The sequence below is a fragment of the Scatophagus argus genome, chromosome 12 (genome assembly GCF_020382885.2).
Source record: "Scatophagus argus isolate fScaArg1 chromosome 12, fScaArg1.pri, whole genome shotgun sequence".
NCBI classification, from domain to species: Eukaryota; Metazoa; Chordata; class Actinopteri; family Scatophagidae; genus Scatophagus; species Scatophagus argus.
Window position 1 is genome coordinate 4973554 of NC_058504.1, and position 21812 is coordinate 4995365.

General features: G+C 39.8%; 1 protein-coding gene across 5 annotated transcripts in view; it reads left to right on the forward strand.

Moving 5' to 3' along the window:
- Positions 1-21812, forward strand: part of si:dkey-237h12.3 (teneurin-3) — a 128108-nt gene that overhangs the window by 73522 nt on the left and 32774 nt on the right. For 2 of the 5 annotated variants that reach the window (XM_046406401.1, XM_046406402.1), the window contains exons 6-16: positions 217-342; positions 1855-2069; positions 5940-6150; positions 7214-7315; positions 8010-8204; positions 9318-9518; positions 14045-14230; positions 16737-16757; positions 17210-17233; positions 18337-18483; positions 18995-19211. In XM_046406401.1, coding sequence (XP_046262357.1) covers positions 217-342; positions 1855-2069; positions 5940-6150; positions 7214-7315; positions 8010-8204; positions 9318-9518; positions 14045-14230; positions 16737-16757; positions 17210-17233; positions 18337-18483; positions 18995-19211 — 1645 coding nt within the window. The remainder of the gene's footprint in view (positions 1-216; positions 343-1854; positions 2070-5939; positions 6151-7213; positions 7316-8009; positions 8205-9317; positions 9519-14044; positions 14231-16736; positions 16758-17209; positions 17234-18336; positions 18484-18994; positions 19212-21812) is intronic. The other 3 variants (XM_046406404.1, XM_046406405.1, XM_046406403.1) reach the window with 2 other exon arrangements.

The following is a 21812-nucleotide window of genomic DNA, read 5'->3' on the forward strand; positions in this document are numbered from 1 at the left end:
GCTGTGTTTACACAAAAGCCACCCATGGCAGTGTAGCTTCAAAAAACAAAAATGTGAGCAGAAATGTTGGAAGTTATGCTGTTTTTATTCTGCCTTTATTCTGTGCTCTCCCACAGATCTTTTGTGCTTAAGTGGCTTGATTGTCTTTGTGTGGCTATTTGTCTACTTGTTTATTCATTTCTACAAACCCACGCATTATTTGTGTGTATTTCACAGCAATGCACCTTTTCGGCCTCAACTGGCAGCTCCAAGAGTTGGACAACCAGCCGGCATTTGAAAATGGAGGAGTTGGGAAGATGAGGCCCACTCAGTCGAGCATAGTCACAGCTTTGGCGGCTGACGGTGAGGAAATAAAAGGCTGACATCTGAATACTCCGCCAGTTAGCATTTACAGTACTAATGCACAGGATTCATCCTTGTTTTTTCTTTTGTTGGCTTCCCTGTATCTTGGAAATTACTTTTGGTCAAGGCTGTAGGCATTGTTTCATTGTTATTCGTGCAAAAATAATTTTTGAAACTAAGTTTGAATAATTTTCGAAGCACCAAAATACAAATGAATTAAATCAATTGCAACAGCAAACCATTTGGCTCATGAATGACAGAGTGAAATGTTCAGTGCTTGATGCCCAGCCAGCCTTTAGAGTTTATTGAGATCTTTCACCTTCTGAATATTAATGACTTATTCCAGACAGCTTTATACTGCCTAATCATAATCTTGGTCCATTGTGTATTCAAAAACAAGGAGGCAATCTCAGCTCACCTTTACAGCAAAAGCCACCAAATTAATCTCTAAGCACACTTAGGTATTTAGAATGCATGACCATGAAAGCATTAATTGAGTTGAGGAGGCCAGGCAAAAGCTCAATTGTTTAAACTCAGCTAGATTTAAATCCTCATAAGTACTGCTAATTAAGATAGCATGAGGCAGGTTTTGGACTGTTTAAAGGCAATCAATAGCCGGCTATTATTCTCCCCAGAGGTAAACTTGGCTCCCAGTCTTCACTTTGACTGAAGCCAAAGTGACAAGCAATGGCCTCATTACACACACAACACTGAGGGATGCAAATAATGGAGGTCTGGCACAAACATGTACACTCACAGTACTTACGGTATACACAGGTCCACATGACAAAACAAGATGCAGAACAGCTGTGCATCAACCCCCTGACAAGTGAAGTCACTGCCACAGTAAACTGTAAAGAGCAAAGCTGCATTCCTTCTACAGGTGCCACTTTAGACAGCAAGAACTTAAACACTCCAAAGATTTTTCTTCTTAACAATGAAATCTGTTCTTGTAATAGCACCTTGCAGTCTTCAGTTTTTCATGTGAGCATGAGTCATATTATAACTGGCCATCCCTCCATCTTTGGTGCTGTAAGGACACAGTTAAAGGACATCATTCGCAAAATTGCTTTGATTTGCTGTTATTGCTCTGGCATGGTAGCCTCAGTATATCTGACAGATTCCATTTAGACCTTATCTGAGATGAAACCTCATTCTATGAGTCACCAGGACCAGAGAAAGGATGAGAATTGGGGCCTGTTAGACTCTTATAAAAAGCCAATTATATCTGGTCATTTTTTTTCAGTGAGCAGTGCATCATGGACCATAGAGAGCCATTACTTTTAATCCTGTCTGGGTTGGTCATTGCTCATTTGGAAAAGATTTGACTATCTTTTTGTTAAGTCCCCGCTTGAATAAGATTACACTTGAAAGCAAAAGACAGAATGCAGAATATACTGATATCTAGAGATCAAAGACAAAGACCATGACTATGTTTTGGGTTGGAGGGTAAGTGTTTTAGATGATTTGACTGGGACCTTTTCTGGGTGGTGGTGTGTCTATGTCTTTTAGGAAGAACCACTGTGCTGCATCAGGAGAATAACTCCATTGATACCGGACAGGTTGACATAGGGAAGCGGGTGAGTCAGAGCATCCCGCCAGGGGTGTTCTGGCGTTCTCAGCTAAACATGGAGCAGCCACGCTTCCTGAAGTTCAACATCTCTGTACAGAAGAATGCACTGATTGGGGTCTACGGACGAAAGGGTCTTGCACCATCTCACACTCAGGTAAAAATGTTTTTAAATCATGTTAATCTTTTTGAGATTAAAGAACCTATGAAACAGAACTTGTAACATTTGAAAGAAAAAGATAAATTTCTTATAAGCGAAAAGTCAGATTTTTAAAAATAAATTGTATGTTTCTGGGGCAATATGATATTGTGGTGGCTGGACTTCCTTTGTCTTTGTGTGTCGTTTTTGTGATTGTCCAGGGTGCCTTTCAGCCCCCCGCCACCCTGTACGGGTAAGCAGTATAGAAAATGGATGGATGAATGGTTCTTTCCGTAATTTAATATTTTCAGGGCTTTTGCAGGTACAGTCTTGCTGGTCGGGTAAATTATATGGCTAGACTGAAGTAACTTAAAGGTTAATAATAATAACAATTCTCTGAAAGTGGATGAATCACTACAAGAGACATTAATTGTAAGGATGTAAAGAGGCCATCTAACAGAAAGTTTGTCAAAGCAGAATGAAAACCAGTTTAAATTAAAACATTATAGTTAAAAAAACATTAAAACAAAAACTGCATTAAACAATATCATATATATTATTATTTTTTTTTATTTCAATTTTCAATTTTTATTGAAATTGTGGACACTATTTTTTTCACTAGTTTTTTCCTGTGATCGCTGATCTCTTGCGTGTGTCGGCACACTCTTTCACTTCCACTAAACGTCTGCCATTTGCAAATTGAAGTGTTTCCAGAATGTCCAATGTGTCACTTGAATGACATTTAAGAGCAACCAAAAGTCCAATGTTTGGTGATGGTGATGGAAGCACTCAGACAATGGCTATTTTCCACCACACTTGACTGCAAAAGCTCTTAGCTTCACCTTCTTGACATTCTCTCTTAGTAAAGATGGGCTTCACTCAAGTGTAGAGAGTTAGGGCCACTCTTTGATGGAAGAAAGGCCGAGGTTAGTGACAACAGGTGAGTTGGATTGCACTTTCAAGGTGAAAAAAGGAAGCCCAACAAAATCAAAGACCAAAGGGCACTGATTAACACAACACTACTTTTATGTCTAAGGCAATTGTTGCACAGACACTCAAGCTTGTCGATGCTGAACACTGTGTCCATTGTGGCCATCCCTAAATTACGTACTGTTCAGGTACCAGGGGCATAAATCAATGCATTTACTTAACTGAGCATAAAAGACCCCAATGAGAGATATTGACTGTTCTTTGTATTCACCACTCAGAAGACAAGACAACATTTAAATGCAAGAGCCTTTCTCAAATATAGACTTCCTCCACCTGTTATTGAGTGTCTGTGCTGATACAGAAACCAAACAAGTTAGAAGAAAGAAACTTTAGCTTGTAGATTTTTTTTCTCCTGAAGAATTTGTACTCAGTTTTATCAAGTGCCATAATAAGATCAGCCAATCTGAGCTGAAAAGCAGAAGAATTAACAGGCTCGAAGTGTTCCTCCTCTGTCCATGGGGCATCTGGCAGGCTCTCCATGCTTGGTCTCTTGCCTGTTGTTCACTTGTATTGTTGGACTGATGGGCGGGGGGGTTCACACCAGGCTAATCGAGATGTATGCACTTGGCCAGGAGGTTTAGGGCTCGTGGGATGAACTGTTTTATTACTTCTCCCTCAAGCCAACATCACAAAGAAGTCAACTTCCGCCAGGTTAATATTCTTCCCCTGCCCCCCTGTTCTACTCAAAGGGGTTTGAATCACATTGTTGACTTCACCTGCCCCATGCTTAATGCTCTTTCTTGTCCTTTGCAAGTCAACTGAAAGGTTGCTCGGGTCCATGTTTGTCACATTCCTGCACACTAAATCCGGTTTTAATATATTTTTCTGTTCATTCAGCTATTTGTCCATTGTGTTTCTGTAAGGCTGGATATTGTGCTATTGTGCACATGCTGATTTAAAGCTGCATGCATTAACTTTGGGGGAATTTTTCGGTGGAGAGGAAATTAATGACAAGAATTCTGTCATATGAAAAAAGAGAAACAGAGCAGTACCAGCATTCAGTTGGGGTTTCTAATCTGAGCCCAAACCATTTACTCTTCTTTTAGCTCTGGTTTGGCCTCAAGCAAGTAAAAGGGCAGGGTGGGGGGGCTCTATAGGTTCTCAGCCAGGTCCTAACTTGGTCCATCTGCCATTTGGTGCTTAGTGGAGTGTACAGTAAGTTTATTATTGCCTTTTTGCTGAAAACAGTTTGTGAGGTGTTGTTTTGATTTATTGTAGGCCATGAAACCAATACAATGAGCTGAAAGAGACTTGTCATAGTAAGAATTGTCATATTACACATATTTTCGAAATGGAGAGTGGATGCAGTTAAAAAAATTAAAATTAGTAAAAGTATTTGTATTTTCCATTGGAACGTTTTATATATATATATAAAAAATAAAACACCAACATTTCTGGAATGAGGTATTTGAGGTATTTGTATTTCTCCAACATTTCCCTCTCTTTTACTTATTACTTGGCTCATTGTTCTTGTTTTTTTTTTTTTAATCAATTAAAAATTAAAATAGAAATGAAAGTAATATCCTATTTATATGAAAAAATACACATCTGATACACAGTTGGGATGTGTCTTTTATTTAAATTTCAGTCAAAAATCAATAGCTTTACAGATCATCAAAGTTGTCTGCAAACAACCTCATCATTGACTAGTAACCGGCCACGGTGCCAATCTGTATGCATCACACTCCTAAGCAACCTGCAGACACTGTTCCACCCTGGATCTTCACTATAGGCTCAGTACATCTGTGTAGCTAACAACCGCTTTAGCCAGGGGATCTGTCTGCATCTGCTGTGCTCCTGCAGCCCATAGCCTGTTTGGGGATTGCTTGTATGTGTTGCACTGTTTTCTGCTGCAGTGCTCTGTCTCCTGCAGCTTCAATCAAAATGAGGTTCAGGTGTTGAGCAGGTGCGGTGAGAGCAGATGCACCACTTTACTCATTTCACTTGGCAGGAATGACTCGTTACTCCTTGTTTACACCGTAAATCAATGTTTGTTTGAAGAAAGAAAATATGGAAAACTGTTATGCTGCAATCCCAACATATAGGAATGAAAAATAAGCCTGACGTATATTGTATTTTATTTATTTATTCATTCATAATATGCTGTGTATTTACTGTGAACTGTACTGTGCTCCGTACGTCTGTGGGCTTCTAGTGAAAAATTCTGACCTTGGCAACGAGGACATATGTGCTTTATTTCTAGATATGATATATGCAATTTAATAATCCACTCTGTGTCTATAGCTACTGTATTTCAGGGACAAACAAAAACAAACAAACAAAACATATCAAACGTCAGCACAGGTTTTCACAACCTATAGCTAAAGTACCAGTGATATGTTGTTGACTTTAATTAGATGTCACTGAAGAAAGTTTTTAGTTGTTCCTTTTATTTGTGTTATGAGCAGGTATATTAACAATGAATAACTCTGAATTTTAAGTATCCACATCTACACAGTACATTATCAATGTTAATTTAACAGATTCAACACATTGCCAGTTTTTTTTAAGTGCACTTTCCTCACAGTTGACAATATATTTTTGGAATATTTTTGTGCATTTGCCCCAGAGCCATATCAGCTCTATCAGTATACAAACAACCCTTCAAACGCCATCCATAAACTCCACATAATCGTCACTGAAAAATCAGCATTTATTATACTTCAGTATTTGCTGTGTACACAAAGCTGTTCTTGTTGTGTCTTGCATTACGACTTTGAAGAGTTCCTCTCACACTGCTAAAGAAATCACTAGAGGAGCTACATACAAAACATCCACTTGAAAAAAATAAAAGCTTTTTGAACTCTCGTGCCTCTTTGCAGCCTGATTTAATCAGACTGACATTAAAAGAACAATCATCTGCATCTGTCGGAATCTGTTCTGGGTGTTGTTTTGCAGTATGACTTTGTGGAGTTATTGGATGGCAGCCGGCTTATCGCCAAAGAGCACTGGACTCCAAGCGAACTGGAGACGAGGGCCCGGCTGGATCATTCGGTCACCATCCACCAGGCCGGATTCATCCAGTACCTGGACGTAGGGGTTTGGCACCTGGCATTTTACAATGACGGACGTAACATGGAGGCAGTGTCCTACAACACCATCATCCAGGGTATGAGGACACACATCTGCTGCAGTGGCTGATGAGTGTGATTGAAATGATGTGTAATGACATGTTTGGAAGACTTTAATTTTCTTAAACAGCTGCGTCTACATGAACAAATAGTTAGATCACTGGAAAACAAACTGAGCTTTTCAAACTTTGAGCCACCTCAGAGGCAGATCTTTTCATTGGATGGTAGTGGATTATTGTGCTCAACACTAATACGAGACCATACACAGCATTGATCCTTCCCTTCCAACAACCTCTTCAGTGTTCTGAAGTCTGTGAAATTTCCTTGTGGGCTTTGAGGTAGGAAAAACACTAAGGTTGAGTTAACGTTTTTCTTTTTCTATTTCCTTCGGGGGGTTCCATTGATCTGGCATTGAGGTCAAAATTGGCTGGGTCCCAATGCTGGCTCAATGAACATCCAATACAAGCCAGAGTAATAACAAAAAAGTTTGCCCTCTTAACGCCGATCAAAATGAGGGTCCTGGTCTTTTGGGGATGCCCTTCATGAGCGATGGTCTGTTGAATGAACACAAGATCTGTCTGTAGGATATGTCAGATTAACTTCAACTCAGAGAGGATTTGAGCTGTAAACACTCAGGAGATTGCATGGCTTGTGTGGGCATGATCAGTCATTCAAGGGGGGTGGACGGGGATGAGGGGGGTGAGGCGGTAGAGTAGACAGGAGGAACGGAACTTGTGTCAGTGAGATGGAATTATTTGGTTTAATTTACAATGCCTGCTTTTTTTTTTAACATGGCTTAGATGAGAACAGTTGTGCTGCAGTACACCAGTACATGTTATGGAGGCTTAAACCTTAGTGGAACATGGACAAATAGCTGTAAATGTATGCCATGCTTGATATGAATACTGCAGATAAGGGATGCTTCGAAGGCCTGGATTCATGCAGGAAAAAAAGGAAAAGAAGTTAGTGTTGGTTGTCTTGCTGTATTTCTTAAACTGTACAGTTGTCAAATAGCATATTGAGGAGGAATTTCAGATTTGCTCTAATATGACAATCTGATGAGTTATTAAAAGTTGGACTTATTCACTGCTACACCCCCAGATTCTGTCACGGAGTGCACACACAACTGTTACGGGAACGGAGAGTGTGTGGCGGGATCCTGTCACTGCTTCCCAGGATTCATAGGGCCGTACTGTTCCAGAGGTAATTATTAAGCTCATATAATACTCTTATTCTGTCTATTCAGCACATGATTGCTTTTTTTTTTAAAAATTTAGTATAAGTGAGGGTCATGTATCCCAGCACAGTGAAGGTTAATGGAATTCTGTTATAATGCTCAAAGCACTGAAAAAGCAAAAAAAAATCATGGTGTTTTGTACAGGTAGATCAATCGACTGCCTGTGCTGATATATTGGCCAATATTAGCTTATGCAGATATATTGATATTGGTTTCTGTGTCAGTCACTATCAGTAAGGTGCTTCTTTCTGTTACTTTGACTAAGCCACTAAGATAATTCTTGTGAACTTACAGAGACTCATACAATGTAGTTGGAGCAGTAACTGTCTTCAAGCTACAGTTCCAAGAGGCCCATAACCCCAATGTAAAACATCTGCTCTTTTTATGGTGGTTTTTAAATGGGTTACATAAATAGGCTCTAATGTCAGATTTCATAACCTTACTCTATCTGAGAGTGGTTTCCATCTTCACATGTAACTGTCGGCAGGAAAGGCAACAAGCACTATGTTGAACTATTCCTTTTAAAAATAAACTACAGCTACAGTATTTCTAATTTAAAGTTTTTTTTCTCATACAATCATTGGTTTTGACATAGTAATGTTGAAATCAGTCATATTTTTCATTTTACACTTTTGAGGTTATTTTGTTGTCGTTCCCCAGCTGCCTGTCCAGTCCTGTGCAGCGGTAATGGCCAGTACACCAGGGGGCGCTGTCAGTGCTACAGTGGCTGGAAAGGCACTGAATGCGATGTTCCTGCCTCCCAGTGTATCGATCCTCAATGCGGTGGACACGGGCTGTGCGTGGCGGGTAACTGTGTGTGCAACACTGGCCACAAAGGACCCAACTGTGAACAAGGTAAAGGAAGAAAAAAGATTCTTCCTATTGGACTGGGCGCAGCTAAATGCAACATATTTCTGTGAGAAGCTCCCTGGGAATTGACACAGTCCATTGGTGAAACAATTGGTGTTTTCAACTCCACTGAGCGGATAATGCTTTGGGTGATGTTATTGATACAGTGTGTATAAATTAACTCCCTCTTAGTGTTTAGACAACATGAGGGTACAAGCTGGAACAGATTGTTCATTGCCCGGTGACACATTCACCTATTGGAATGCTCCACAGTTGAAGACACCTGTTTAAATCGATCATTCAATGGTATCTGCTACATCGTGTATTGAGAAAGAGTTTTTTTCTTGTCAACCTTTTCTACTGTCCCTTTCACTTCAGTGCATTTAACTTTATTGATCCACATGCAGACAAAAGACAATTATCAGCTCAGATTTACATGTGCGGTTGACCTTACATGTAAAGGGCTATTGAGTTCACCAAACGAATATATTACAGCTTTCTCTGAAGGAAAGCAACATGAGAAGGAAACATAGACGGGGGTAGGTTACACTTGTAGCTCCAAGCTTGCATGAAGGGGCTGCGGTGTGATGAATTGGTTCAGGGAAATGATCAATATCACAGTCCATGTGTCTATGGAAATGCACAGAGCAATCAGCACCGGAGGAAGCGCAATAAGGTTGTTGCAAATTATCCCTTGTTAGTAATGGGACGATTGTGTTGGTCATAATTGCCAATTATTAACTTAGATCAGCAAGTTGATCTGCAAATTGTTAATAGTAATTGATTATATCTGTCTAGACACTAATTGTGCTCCTTTTCCTAGTGCCTATAATGGAGCATAATTATGCTGTCAGTATATTTGTAAGTACCCTATAATATACCGTAGAGGAGCTAGTTGAGCTCTGGGTGGAAAATTACTACCAGCCACCGCTAAACACTGCAAAATTTTCAGCTGCTGCTCACCAGCCATCATCTGGCACTGGAGCACTTCCACTCACTCAGAGAGAAATGATTTTGGCTGGTGGCAGAGTCAAAGTGGCCAGGCTAAATAAGTAGGTTTGATATCCTGTCGAGAAGTGGTAAACTAACAACGCTGTCGTTCTCGCCATGTGTCCCCAGTGGACTGTGTGGACCCGATGTGCTCTGGTCATGGAGCCTGTCATCATGGTGAGTGTCACTGTAACCCAGGCTGGGGAGGGATGAGCTGTGAGATCCTGAAGAGCACTTGTCCAGAGCAGTGTTCCAGTCACGGAACCTTCAACACCGACTCGGGAACCTGCGTCTGCGAGGCCAACTGGACAGGGGCCGACTGCTCCATAGGTCAGAACACATTTCACTTAATCATCGTCGTTTAAAGCTAATCTGTGTGGCATTTTCATGTGATTAAGGCTGCATTGACGGCTGTTTTCATCATCGATTAATCTGCTGCAAGTTTTATCCACTTCACGCCTGTGAAATGTCAGAAAATTGTGAAAATTGCTCCCTTCACACTTTCCCAAAGCCCTAAAAAGTGATATCTTTAAATTGTTTTATCTTGTTTTATCTCTCAAAGCTCAAATAATATATAAATGTATTTTAATTAACAATCACATTTGACAAAGCAAAACAACACATCTTCACCTTTGGAAGTGTATCATATTTGGCCATTTAATACATTTAATTATTTAAAGAAATACTTAAACAATTAATGCGTTATCAAAATAGATAAAATTGATGCAAATTAATTTTCTTTCAACTGACAAATTAATTATTCAGCTAATTTAACTTCCTTATTGACACATGGGACTATCTTTGTATCTTTTTGCCTTCTGTGATACTAATATCACTGAGGTCCCCAGAGTGGGACATTTTCAAACTTTTTTTTTTGTCTTTAAAAGAATTAAAGGGCACATTAATCTACTTAATAATCTAATATCTGTAACCTGTAAATTTTTCATTTAAGAGTGCAGTCAGTTCTATAATGTCTTGTTTTACTGTTTTCTTAGACAGTGTTGGGGTTTTTTTAACAAGTAACTGACACCAAATTATTTCAAATAAACTCGCCCCTACTGTGCACAGACACTGCAGACACCAAGTGGCCACAATAGCAACTGTATAAGCCTTAATTTATAGGCTGTACGTTGAAGTAAAAGAACTATCCCATACAGGACATTATGTCCACATGTGGGTGTTTTATTGGGGAATTTAAGGTCAGCTTTGATATTCAGTAAACTGTAAAAAAATATTGATATTGATATTTATTTTTTAATCTTTAACATTATTTTTTTAATGCAATTTTAGGTTATTAATCATCTCTGTTTTTTAAGTTAGTGAATATTCAACAACAATTTGTTTTCCAAAATTAAAATGTCACATTTTGAAATTAAACTCTTTGAAAATATGGACAGTCAAATCAGTATCCCTCAGCTCTCCACCATAGCTGCACATTAAGGAAACAAAATTATTAATTGAAAAGTCTGGCTTTGCTGCAGCGATGATGAATGAGAGCCTGACTGACTGTGCGTACACGTTACAATGCTGTCAGCGTGTTTTATGAGATCTGCTACATTTCTTCCATATCACCTTCAGTAAAGTTTTGTGTGTGGTGGGACAAAATCACAGGAGATATGTACAAATTTTCATTAATACAAGAAAGTATTCTTCCGATGAAGAGGATGTGCTGTTTGGAGCTGTTAATGCAAACCTTTTCGACAGTTTGATAAATTTACCCGTGTGAGAACAACATTAAATGTCTTCTTCTCAACACAAACTCTGAAATACTTTTAAAAGCCTCAGTTGTTGTACGCGTAGGAGGTAAGAAAGTAACAAAAGAGAAAGTACAAGCGTTCACTGGTATGAGAAGACAGATGTTGCTATTTGAACACTCATGGTTTAGTTGTATTTAAAAAAAAAAAAAAAAAGGGTTGAGAAGGAAGTCAGTCTGTCAGTCTGGACTTTTGTCCCGTTTAGTTCATGTTTTTTTGTGCTTTTTACTACATTATGTTCAGAACAGGGTTTGTGATTTTGCTAAAATCAGATAACAAACCTCACTGATTTGCAGAGCGTGCAAATGTTGTTAGCAGTTTTGATTTGTTTGGCAGTTTGAACCTGAAACAAATAATTGCAAAAATGCCACTGCTTCCTTCTGTTTAAGACTGTGGGTGTGATCACAACCTTGAAGTTTGGTAATCAACACATGTAGCACGTGCTGGTTTGACACCAGCCATATGGATCACAACAATGCTTTGGCTCCACACGTTACTCTCATGTGACCAAGCATGTTTTTTTGGTTTTTTTTATTATATATATCTATATCTATAGATATAGATATAGATATATGTGTGTGTTTTTTCTAAATAGGCTTATTGATTTGTTCAGAAGCTTTTCCAAACCTGCGAGGGTATCTAAGAGCTGTTTCAGTTTTAATAGGAGAGAGCAGAGGAGACAATCTGCTCACTATCAGAGCCTCTTCATTTGTTACCACCTTTTTGTATTCAGAGAGTCTGCCTTTCGACACAGGTAGGTGACATGTTAGTTCAAAGGCTGGCCCCTCCCATCTGTTATCTGTGCATGAGCTTCAGGTGATTAATGTGCTGTTTCATCCCTCAGAATCAACTCATTCTGTGTGTTAAACCCAGACAAAAACAAAGCGGTAATACTGAATTGAGTGATTAAAAACACAATTTGCGGTTTGTTTCTGTCAGGCTGTTGGTTGTGTTTCTTTTGGCTGAAGATGAATTGAAAATGAAATCCTAAAGAGGCTAGATGGTGCATGTGAGATGATAGATCAGTGTGCAGACCTTTTGTAGAAGCATGAAGCTGCTTTGGTCAGTGTCTTAGAAGACCGAATGATTGTTCTGGCGAACAGGAATTTCGCAAGAATGTCAATAATGGAAATGATGGGGCTAGCCTTGGCACAGTCCAAAAGCTGGAGAGTTTACCCACCTGGGTGGGTGGAGGATTCCTTCTTAATTAATGCTGCAATTCCTCTTCAATTAAATAAACTTTAATTAACAAGCGAGTAGCATAGATTGACCGCCCACAACCCCTATCCAGCTCGAGTCAGGGGCATGTTAAAGGCAGATAAACACTTTTGCACTAATGAAAAATTGATTGCATAGATTCTATGGTAAGGAGGTATCCCTTTGGAATCGAATGACTCCTCTCCAGAGGCATGTTTAATATTCTACAGTGTCGGCTCGACTTAATCAGAACCATCCAAGGTCTCTCAATCGAAGAAAAACTCTAATCAGAGAGCTGGAAACAGACGGCTAAAACAGCCTCAGTAAAGGGGAGTGTGGGTAAAGCAGTGGGGGTAGGTTGGCTTAAAAAAATAAATAAATTGAGTAGATATTTAATCCATGACTTGTTACATTTTGGATGGCAGAATGATATCTGTTGGCTAATTTGCTTTCCGAGGATCCAAGTTTTTAAAAATTCTCAAACTTGGTTGGTGGTTGGTGAAGGGGCTATATAAAGTTCCCCAAGCATCTAGTCACTTAAGATTTGAGGACATACTTGAGCTACTTTCATCTAGCACAGTGACGGCTATTGTCACAGAGGAGAGCGTTAAGGCCCCTTCTGTTCAAAAGCTTTGACTGAAGCTCTTGGTTCCAGTAAATGAATATTTCTTATTCTCGCACAAGAACAGCCACAGTTGTCGAGCGTTAGCTTTAGCCTGGTGTGACTGATTCACACACCACCCATGGATTCAGTCCTTTGAATTTTATTTTTTAAAGATGCCATGGACTCAGAACAGCTCTTTCCTATACTCCGTACTTGTAGAAAACATGTTGATCTAACATCTCTGAGTCCAGACAAACCCTCGCCTGAGTCTGCCAGGACTCCATGCAAATGAACCTCTAGAATAGTAAAACCTGAAACGTGGCTGCTTTGGAGGTTTTTAGATATACAAAGTAATTGTTGTGCTTTACTGTTCTTGTGTGCTGACTTAAGGTTTTTTGAGTGATGACAGGTTTTGTTTCACTTTATGGCACCTGCACACAAGGAGAAATAAAGTGGCCTGTGAAATAACTGGGGTCTTTGATAAAGATGAGTTAAAGTGGCTGCAGAAACGAAAATGACAATAATAACCTGTGTCGTTCTTGGATGGGGGTGGAAAAATGTCTTTTCTATTATTCCACTCTAATTATTCACAGAACTGCTTATATATAGTGTGTGATAAGCTTTGATGTCATTTCAGATGGAGAAAAGTGGCTGTTACACCGATTGGTGTCGTTTGTTGATAAGCTAGTTAAACCTCCAGATTTTGTTGCCGAGTAAATTTTACATAAAATAGATGTAAACTGAATAAGATATTTTCCATTTGCCATCGTAATGACACGTAAAAAGTGTGCACAGCGTGTTTCTCTTTGATGTTCCCTCTAAAGTTTTATCTCTTCAACGTGCCTTCCTGCATGGACTCGTTACAGTTTGAACTGGTTTTAATGCAGACTGACAGTAGGGTGTGTGCTCTGAAAACCATGTGTGCTGCTTTGCACACATTTAAGAAAGAATTGTGTACACAAATGTAAAATAATGCTTTCATCGAATTTCTTAACAGATGGCAATAGCCTCTTTAGGTGAAATATTCCTGATATTTTTAAACATTTGGCTTTACAATTGTTTTGTTTTTTTTCTGTAACACATTTTTCAGGAATAGTGTTGAAAATGTCTCCTGTTTACAGTTAAACTTATTGGCCCACTTTAACCGATGGAGCCAACGCTTCTCTGCAAACATCAGAGCATTTTTCAGCAGTGGCAGATGCATCTACGCAGAATACAAAAATACACCACTACAGAAGGAAAAAAAGGCCTTTTCACAGAACAGAAGCTACATGTCTCCATGGCTTTTTCTTTTATGACAGAGGTGTGCGTGGTGGACTGCGGTCCCCATGGATCGTGCATCAGTGGTGTGTGTCAGTGCGAGGAAGGCTGGACAGGACCAGAATGTGAGCAGAGGGACTGTCACCCACGCTGCATCGACCATGGAGTCTGCCGCGAGGGCAAGTGTGACTGCCACCAGGGCTGGACGGGTGAACACTGCACCATCGGTGAGCCACGGTGACACATACTGTACTCCTACACACACGTGACAGAAGGGCACAAACTACAGAGGAAATTCGTTTATGGGCAGGCTTAAAAGGGCAACTTTGGAGTGTGAATGTCAGTATTTTCAGAGCAGTTTCAAGCAGATCACGACACACTTGTGTCACTGCCTGCCTATACTCCAAACAAGAACCTGCATGACACACTTGTGATAAGTACTTATTGGTGGTATTTTCAGTGTTTAGGAGTGAATTCCTGTATTTCTTGCAGTTCACAGAATGAAACATTCTGGACAGGATCTTATTTTTCAGCCATAGTTGAGCCAAGCATTTACTCAAGTATTGTACTTTAGCACAGTTTTGAGGTACTCACACTAAACTTGTATTTCCATTTTATGCTATTTTAACTAGTAATTCTTAGTCCACTTTATTTACTACTAATGAGCAATTTGATGATAACTAGTCTACATTGAAATCATGTGATCAGCTTATAATATGTATATTTCTGTACATTAAGGTGATAGTGAAAAGGTTTGCGTGCCATTTTGTTAATAATGGTGACATAATAAGTATAATAACAAAACGCTCTTTAAATGAGTCATTGTACTCTTTTACTTTGTGAATATTTTTTCCTTTTTTAATACTTTAAGTACATATTGTTTTTACTTGGAATTCAGTTTATTTAAGTTGCAGTATTGCTTCTTTTACTGAAGTACTGGCTGTGGTGATTGTCACCAAACATATGACAGTTCAGTTTTTCAACATCGCCTCTTGTTCAGCAGCAAGTGATTCTCAGCCAGAGTTTCCTAACACCACACTTTGTGGCAAATATCGAGCTTGGAGTGAACTGGCTATGAGTTAAACCAATATTAGTTTTATCAATGCAGCAACAAAGCAAAATAAACAAACAATACATTTATATTAAAAAGTTGCAACTTTGACTTTAAACTGCATCTCTCCCACTGAAACAGAAATGTAAAAAACAGTTTAGTTGGTTTTGACCAGCTATCCTTCACTTTTCTTCTCTCTTTTCGAAATATCTTTCTTTTTGCAGTCTCACTTGTGTAATTGTTGCTATCATCCATTTAGATATTCCAGTTTTTAGACTGCTTAAGTGATGATCCTGTATTAGCAAGTCAAGGGCAGGTATTTAGGGAGCCGAGAAGCCACGGGTAGGCCTCTTTGGAATATCATTTTTCTGAAATGGCAGTGCTTCACCTGGCATTAATGAGGATAATGAGTTCTGAGATGTCACTTCATATTGACCTTTAACTAGACTTCCTCGACATCTTACCCCCTGTCAAAGGTCCTGTAGTTAAACCCTGACACGCTGCGTCAAACAGCATTCCCCCAAGTGTCATCTCCAACCTCTCAATGACGACATATTCCCTGTGAAACAAAGATCTGGTACTCCAAACTATTCAACCCTAATTATGTATTTACAAGTTCTCTCAGCAGCAATCCCTGGTCCACAGCACACATCCATCTCTGGATTAATCTTTCCCTCCTCGGGGCAGACTATGTTCCGTCCATTTTCTTTTTTTCCTCCCGTTTAAGAGCCCCCCCACAGGAAAGTAACTCCTTGCTCTGGATGCAGCAGTGATGAATAGGTTACGTTGCCTTTTCTTGGAGAAACGGGAGCTTATTTTGTCTTTCAAACCCTGAATAACTGCCACTTGCACAAAACGCCTTTTAATCACATTACATGGCCAGAGCTTGAATAGAGGACTTCCTTGGCCATTCCTTTGTCACAACCATCTAGATCCTGTTTTAAATGCAAGGCTTAATCCATTGTCACTGCTTTCTCAGCAATGCAATTTACCACTAAGGTGTTTTTGATTCGCCCTAGTGTACTGCTGGTTCTTTGCCGTGCTGTTGCTGAAACCACTGACGTGGAGATGATGGCAAAATTGAAAGGAGGAAAAAAAGTCTAGTATTCTGCTTCATGATGCGTTCACATTAGACCGAGGGTGAGACTACATACCTCCTGACAAAAATGTTTTGATGCAGATGAAACTGCCTCGTATAGATATCAAGAGAAAACTGCGTGTTCTTTGTGTTATCCTGTCTTGCTTTTGCAAAGCAAAGCAGATGGAGAGTGTTAACAATGAATATTTTACTGAGCTTAAGAGACTGAATTCATTTATGTTGCATCCATTTATGGGCAGAATTATAATCACTGTCTAGCAGAAAAATGTGGTGATTTTGACCATGGAAGCATCTATAATTCTGATTAATCACTTGCTGCTTTAATTAACATCTGCACTCAAACTTTGTCAAATACTGGACTTTTTTCTCCGTACTGTAGCTTAACCATGAATCTCCTCCTCTAAATCTGCAGCTTCTGTCTCTTTTTGTCTCTCTCTCATACACTAGTTTCCTACTTGTTTTTCTATTTGCATTTCTTTGCATAGCTCCTACTAATATCCATTCTCTTTTCTATTTTATGTCTGTATGCCTGTCTGCCTACCTATCTGTCTCTCTTCAACTCCCTCTTGGCTTACATGTATAGCCCTGGATTCCAGAGTATCAGGTAACAAAACACTTTGCACTTTGCTTGAGAATTATACTCGTCATGCAAGATGTTTTAGATCCAGATGAACGCCTCTTATCTTGCTTTAACAAATGTGAACTCTGTGAGCTCGCAGCTTACCAGTCATATCCTTTCACTCATGCTTAATATTAGCTGATCAGGTCAATCACATAAGGACTGTGATTTACGTACATTGTCAAGAAATTAGAGCATAAGCTAAAGCGTGCCGAAGACCACAATAATCATGGGGAAAAACTACCTGCACAGCTTCTTTTCCAAATATTTAAAACAAGTTGGCAGGTACATCAGCTTTATGCCAGCAACCGTTTCCACTTTTTGTGCTCCCTGTAAGTTACAAAACGTAAATGTGTTTGTCAGTCTTAGCTCTCTGCCACAACAGAGATAAGTAATTTTCTTTTCCAAATGTTTCCCTTTCCTCGGTTGTGTAATAGGAGCAGTCAAGATAGGATATAAAGGTAAATTGAACCACTACCCCCCAAGGGAGATTGTCACGAACAATCCCTCCCTGCTCTCTGTCTTTCCTAGCACGGCGTTTATACACCTGTTCTATGTCCGAGTCGATCATAATGTTTCCGCTGTGATCCTGCTCCCCCCCCGATATGTCCCCTCATCTCCTGTCCGTCTTAACTACAGACTCCACGGTCCCTTCTCCCCCCACCCCACCCTGTCTTAATTCCTTGTGTCTGCCGGATTAAACGCCCAAAAACTGGTGTGGTTTAGTCATTTTTCGGCTACCTGTCTTCACCCTCCACTAGAAGGAATGCGATCTGGCAGCAAATGCTCTGTTTTCCAGAGAAATCCTCCCCTTTCTTCCCACACTTTTCCCCCTATTTACATATATACTTCCCTTTCCCTCTGATGTTGCTGTTACTTCACATGAGTGTTTCTCACATTTGCAATCGGCTATAGGTTGTTAATTATTTCTGGGTGATGAAAATGACCTTCCGAGACAGCCATTGATTTTTTTCTGCCTCTAATTTCCCTTATTGGGAAATCTGTGTGACTTTAAACACACAAAGAATCCTTTAAAAATCATGGTTTCAAAAAATAAAATACCAGAGTAGTAATGGCTCCAGGGCAGGCCTTGATTTGAAAATCACACAAAAAGAATTCATACAACAAAAATACATCAGATGAACTCCTAAGCGATCATTCAAACTTTTTTTTGGATTTCATCACAAAAGCAACACGATTGCCACGAGGATTTGACTCAACAAACATTCACTGCACCTTCCACTGGCCTTTTAGCAGTAAGTAAACAGCTCAGCAGGTTCCCCTCTTTTATCCCATACATTTCACTCTTCAGTGTAGCTCTGCGTGGTCCTGAAACTCATGTGAAACGACAGTAGCTTCTCACCTTCCCCCACATCTTCAGTCCTGTCAGAGGTGTATCGTACTGTATGTTCACTCAGTACTGTCTTTTATCATTTTTGTCCCTCCTCTGCCCCTGTCCACTCCAAATGCCCCCCTCACTCTCGTCTTCTCCCCCTCCTCCACCTCCTGATTTCCGTGTTCTTGACTTGCTCGGCTGTTTGACACGTACATGATGTGTTGACAGACGGCTGCCCCGGGCTGTGCAACAACAACGGGAGGTGCGTCCTCGATCAGAACGTCTGGCACTGCATCTGCCAGTCAGGATGGAGAGGGCTAGGATGCGATGTAGCAACCGAAACGCTCTGCTCAGATGGCAAGGATAACGAGGGAGGTAGGAAGAAGTAAAAGCCTCATACAAATCGTCTTTTACCTTCAGCTCATGTGCATTACTCTCATTGTGCAACACTGAAAAATTAGCTTTGATGTGCCTCCTCAATGACAGTGCAAACAAACCAAACAAATCAATCATACACAAATCATCACTGGAAAGAATATGCAAATTTTGTAGCAGAGCAGACTGTTAAGCAGCATGCTTCAAACTATACAATAGATCATTTATCTTAGACTGTATATTAACACTGTTGAGTCAATAAACCCCTTCACGCTTAGCGTGAAGAGCAAACCCAGAACTTTAAAAGGTTCATAGTAGGTGACACACTTTGAAATAGTTCACACTTTCATGCCAGCTCAGGATCTCTGGCGTCGCTTTAATGAACTTAAATTGACGTTAGAAGTCATCCGTGTGCACTAGAGCTCAACACAAGAGATAGTCACGTTTCCTAATGCAGTGCAGGTCAACAGAGCCTTTCCATCCCCGCTCAGCTGTCCCTCCTGTTTTCCAGATGGGCTTGTTGACTGCATGGACCCAGACTGCTGCACTCAAATCTCCTGCCAGGGTCAGACCTACTGTCGCGGCTCGCCTGACCCCACTGCCATTGCCGGCCAGGGCCAGAGTTCAGCCACCCAGTTCACATCCAAGAGCTTTTACGATCGCGTCAGTTTTTTGATTGGTCCCAGCGGCAGTCATGTGATATCCTGGGATAGCGCGTTCAACAGCAGGTAAGCGGCTTACTGAATTACTGACAGCCCTTTAATTATTTGGATCACGTCAGCTGTTTGCTGTCTCATTACCCATTGCGAGAGACACCTGTGTTTGTGCAGCCACTCCAAAATGTCAAAAGAATCCCACATCTCTTTGTCTTTGCAGTCACAGTGACAAGTGTGTTTACAGTGGTGTAGCTGCCACAAGCGTTTATGTCTTTTAAAAGTCAACATTAAGTAGCACCAAAGCAAGCTTGTGCCTTGCTAAAAACAGCACTCTTGACTGTGAGAACATAAGGATTAGGTTTTTCTTACACCAACATAACAGGACCTAGTTTTCCAAAAGGAAACCACAGGAAATATTTCACTGAAGGGTATGTTTCCTCTCCACATGAATCTGTATCTTTTGTATCAGAAACTTATTTTTTTTATTTCTTTTTATTTTTTTGATCACCAGCAGGCTGCCCATTACACAGTATATTTGAATATCTAAGACTCACACTCACACACTTCTCTTTGATATTTGCTTGAAAGGTTTCTTTTTTTTATTTTTCTAGAAACTGTTTTCCAAGAGAAAAATACATTAAATTGGTCCCATTACAGAATCTGCAAAGAGCCAACAAGTTAATGGTATTCTGCACTTAAACATCAAACAAGGGTAAATGTATTTTTGTTTTGTACATTATCACTGAGTATAGCATTTATGGGCATTACACCTTTGTTTGTATTATATCATACACACTTTGATACATTTCCACTTAGATGGCAGTTTCATGTGCTTTTTTTTTTTTTTTTTTTTAGTTTTTTTTAGTTTTCACAATTCATCGTTTTCTGATTTGTGTAACAGAGGAGTATCGTAAATTGTTTTAGTAGTGTCGAGTTTTTAGCTCTATGGATGGCAGTGTCCATATGTCGATTTGTTTGTCAGTCCACCGCATTGGTCCAGACTGAAATATGTCTATTGACTGGGTTGGCATGAAATTTTGTACAGGCAATAATCTTCCCCAGAGAATGAATCCTACTGACTCTGGCGATCCCCTGACTTTTCTCCTCATGCCTCAAGCAAGTTGACAAATTTGATTTTGGTTTTCAGTAAAATATGTTGGCATATATTTCATGGGTTACCATAAAATGTGAGAGAGACATTTTACTAGCTCTGGTGATCCCCTACCTTTCTGTCTTTACATCAACAGCTCTAAATTTCAGTTACTTTAACCTTGGTTGATGATAAAAACCAATGACATTTCCATCAGCTATGACTTTGGTGTTCAGTGCCAAATAGGAGATGTTAGCACATTAAATAGGCTAAACTAAGATTGTGAACACGGCAAATATAGACTAGCATGTGACTGCTGTCATCGTAATCATGCTGCTGTTAAAACGCTTGCATGAATGTAGGCTTTTAGTCCTGTTTTTATCATCTCCTATTTTTCTTTACAAATGCTTATAGATCTAGTGACTGCAGCAGAGTGCTTTCATGTCTTTCAAAGACCTTCTGAAGACTTGTCAGACCTGAATGAAATCTGAGGGGGGTGTTTCATTCATTGTAAAAGAATGAAAGTTTTGAGAGGTTTCTCCATATAAACTTACCGGTGAATAAGGTTTGACATAAAGTAAAAGTATGCCTTACCCAGTGAATAGACTGTTTTTGTGTCCAAACCTTAGTGCACTTCCACATCTGTTCAGAATCATGAGGCGAGTTTGTTTTGTGACTGATGGAGAGGAAAATGATTGCCAACTGTGTGCAGAAGGCTTTGGGAATATTTCCTCCAATAGTTTAAAGTAATCCTTATGTAAATAGCATGCTTTACTGAAAATATAGAATGAAGCAGTCCCCACCCTCCCCGGCCCCCTCCAACCGAGTTCTCAGTAATCCTCATCCTCATTGTCTTCAGCTTACTGTCGATTTCATGTCTGGCAGCGGCATTAGCTTTCATGCTTAAAATACTCGTTTGCCTTTTTATCTCCTTGCAGACATTAGTTTTATAGTGAGAATCATCACGATGCATTTTAGAGGCTCTGCAAACATGCACAATCTGATGAAAATTAATTACCTTTTTTTTTTTTTTACTGTATCTTGTAAGCACTGACACTGCATACATGAAATAATTTTTAGAAAGCGTCAGATAATGAAGTAGAATTTGTTAGTGGCAGCGCTTGTTTGGAGACCCATATTTTTCAAAGATTCATTTGAGGTTATAGGGTGAATAATTTATTGACAGCCCTCTCAGAGTATACATTATAAAAATAAGTTTCTGAAGCACTGGAACAATGCCAGGACAGCATCAACAGTGACTGTGGTAGAGTGTCTGATGTGTAGCGGTATAGAGACGGTTACAGTTAGAGGTCATTCCTCTAATTCTGTTTTTTTGAAGAAGACATTGTGTAAGCCAAGAGAAAAGAAGCAGATTTCAGTGCACGGTCAGGTTTCAGAACTCGGCAGTAAACTTGTTCCCCATATAGCACAGAGAATAAAACATGTGTTGTGGTTGAGTGTTTTTTTTTTCCCCCTCACTAGTACCCCAGCCATATCACATGTCTCCACACAAGTCTCCCATTGGGTTTTCAGAGGGTGTTTTTCTACCGCCAGTGTGAGACAATGACAGATAAGATTGCATG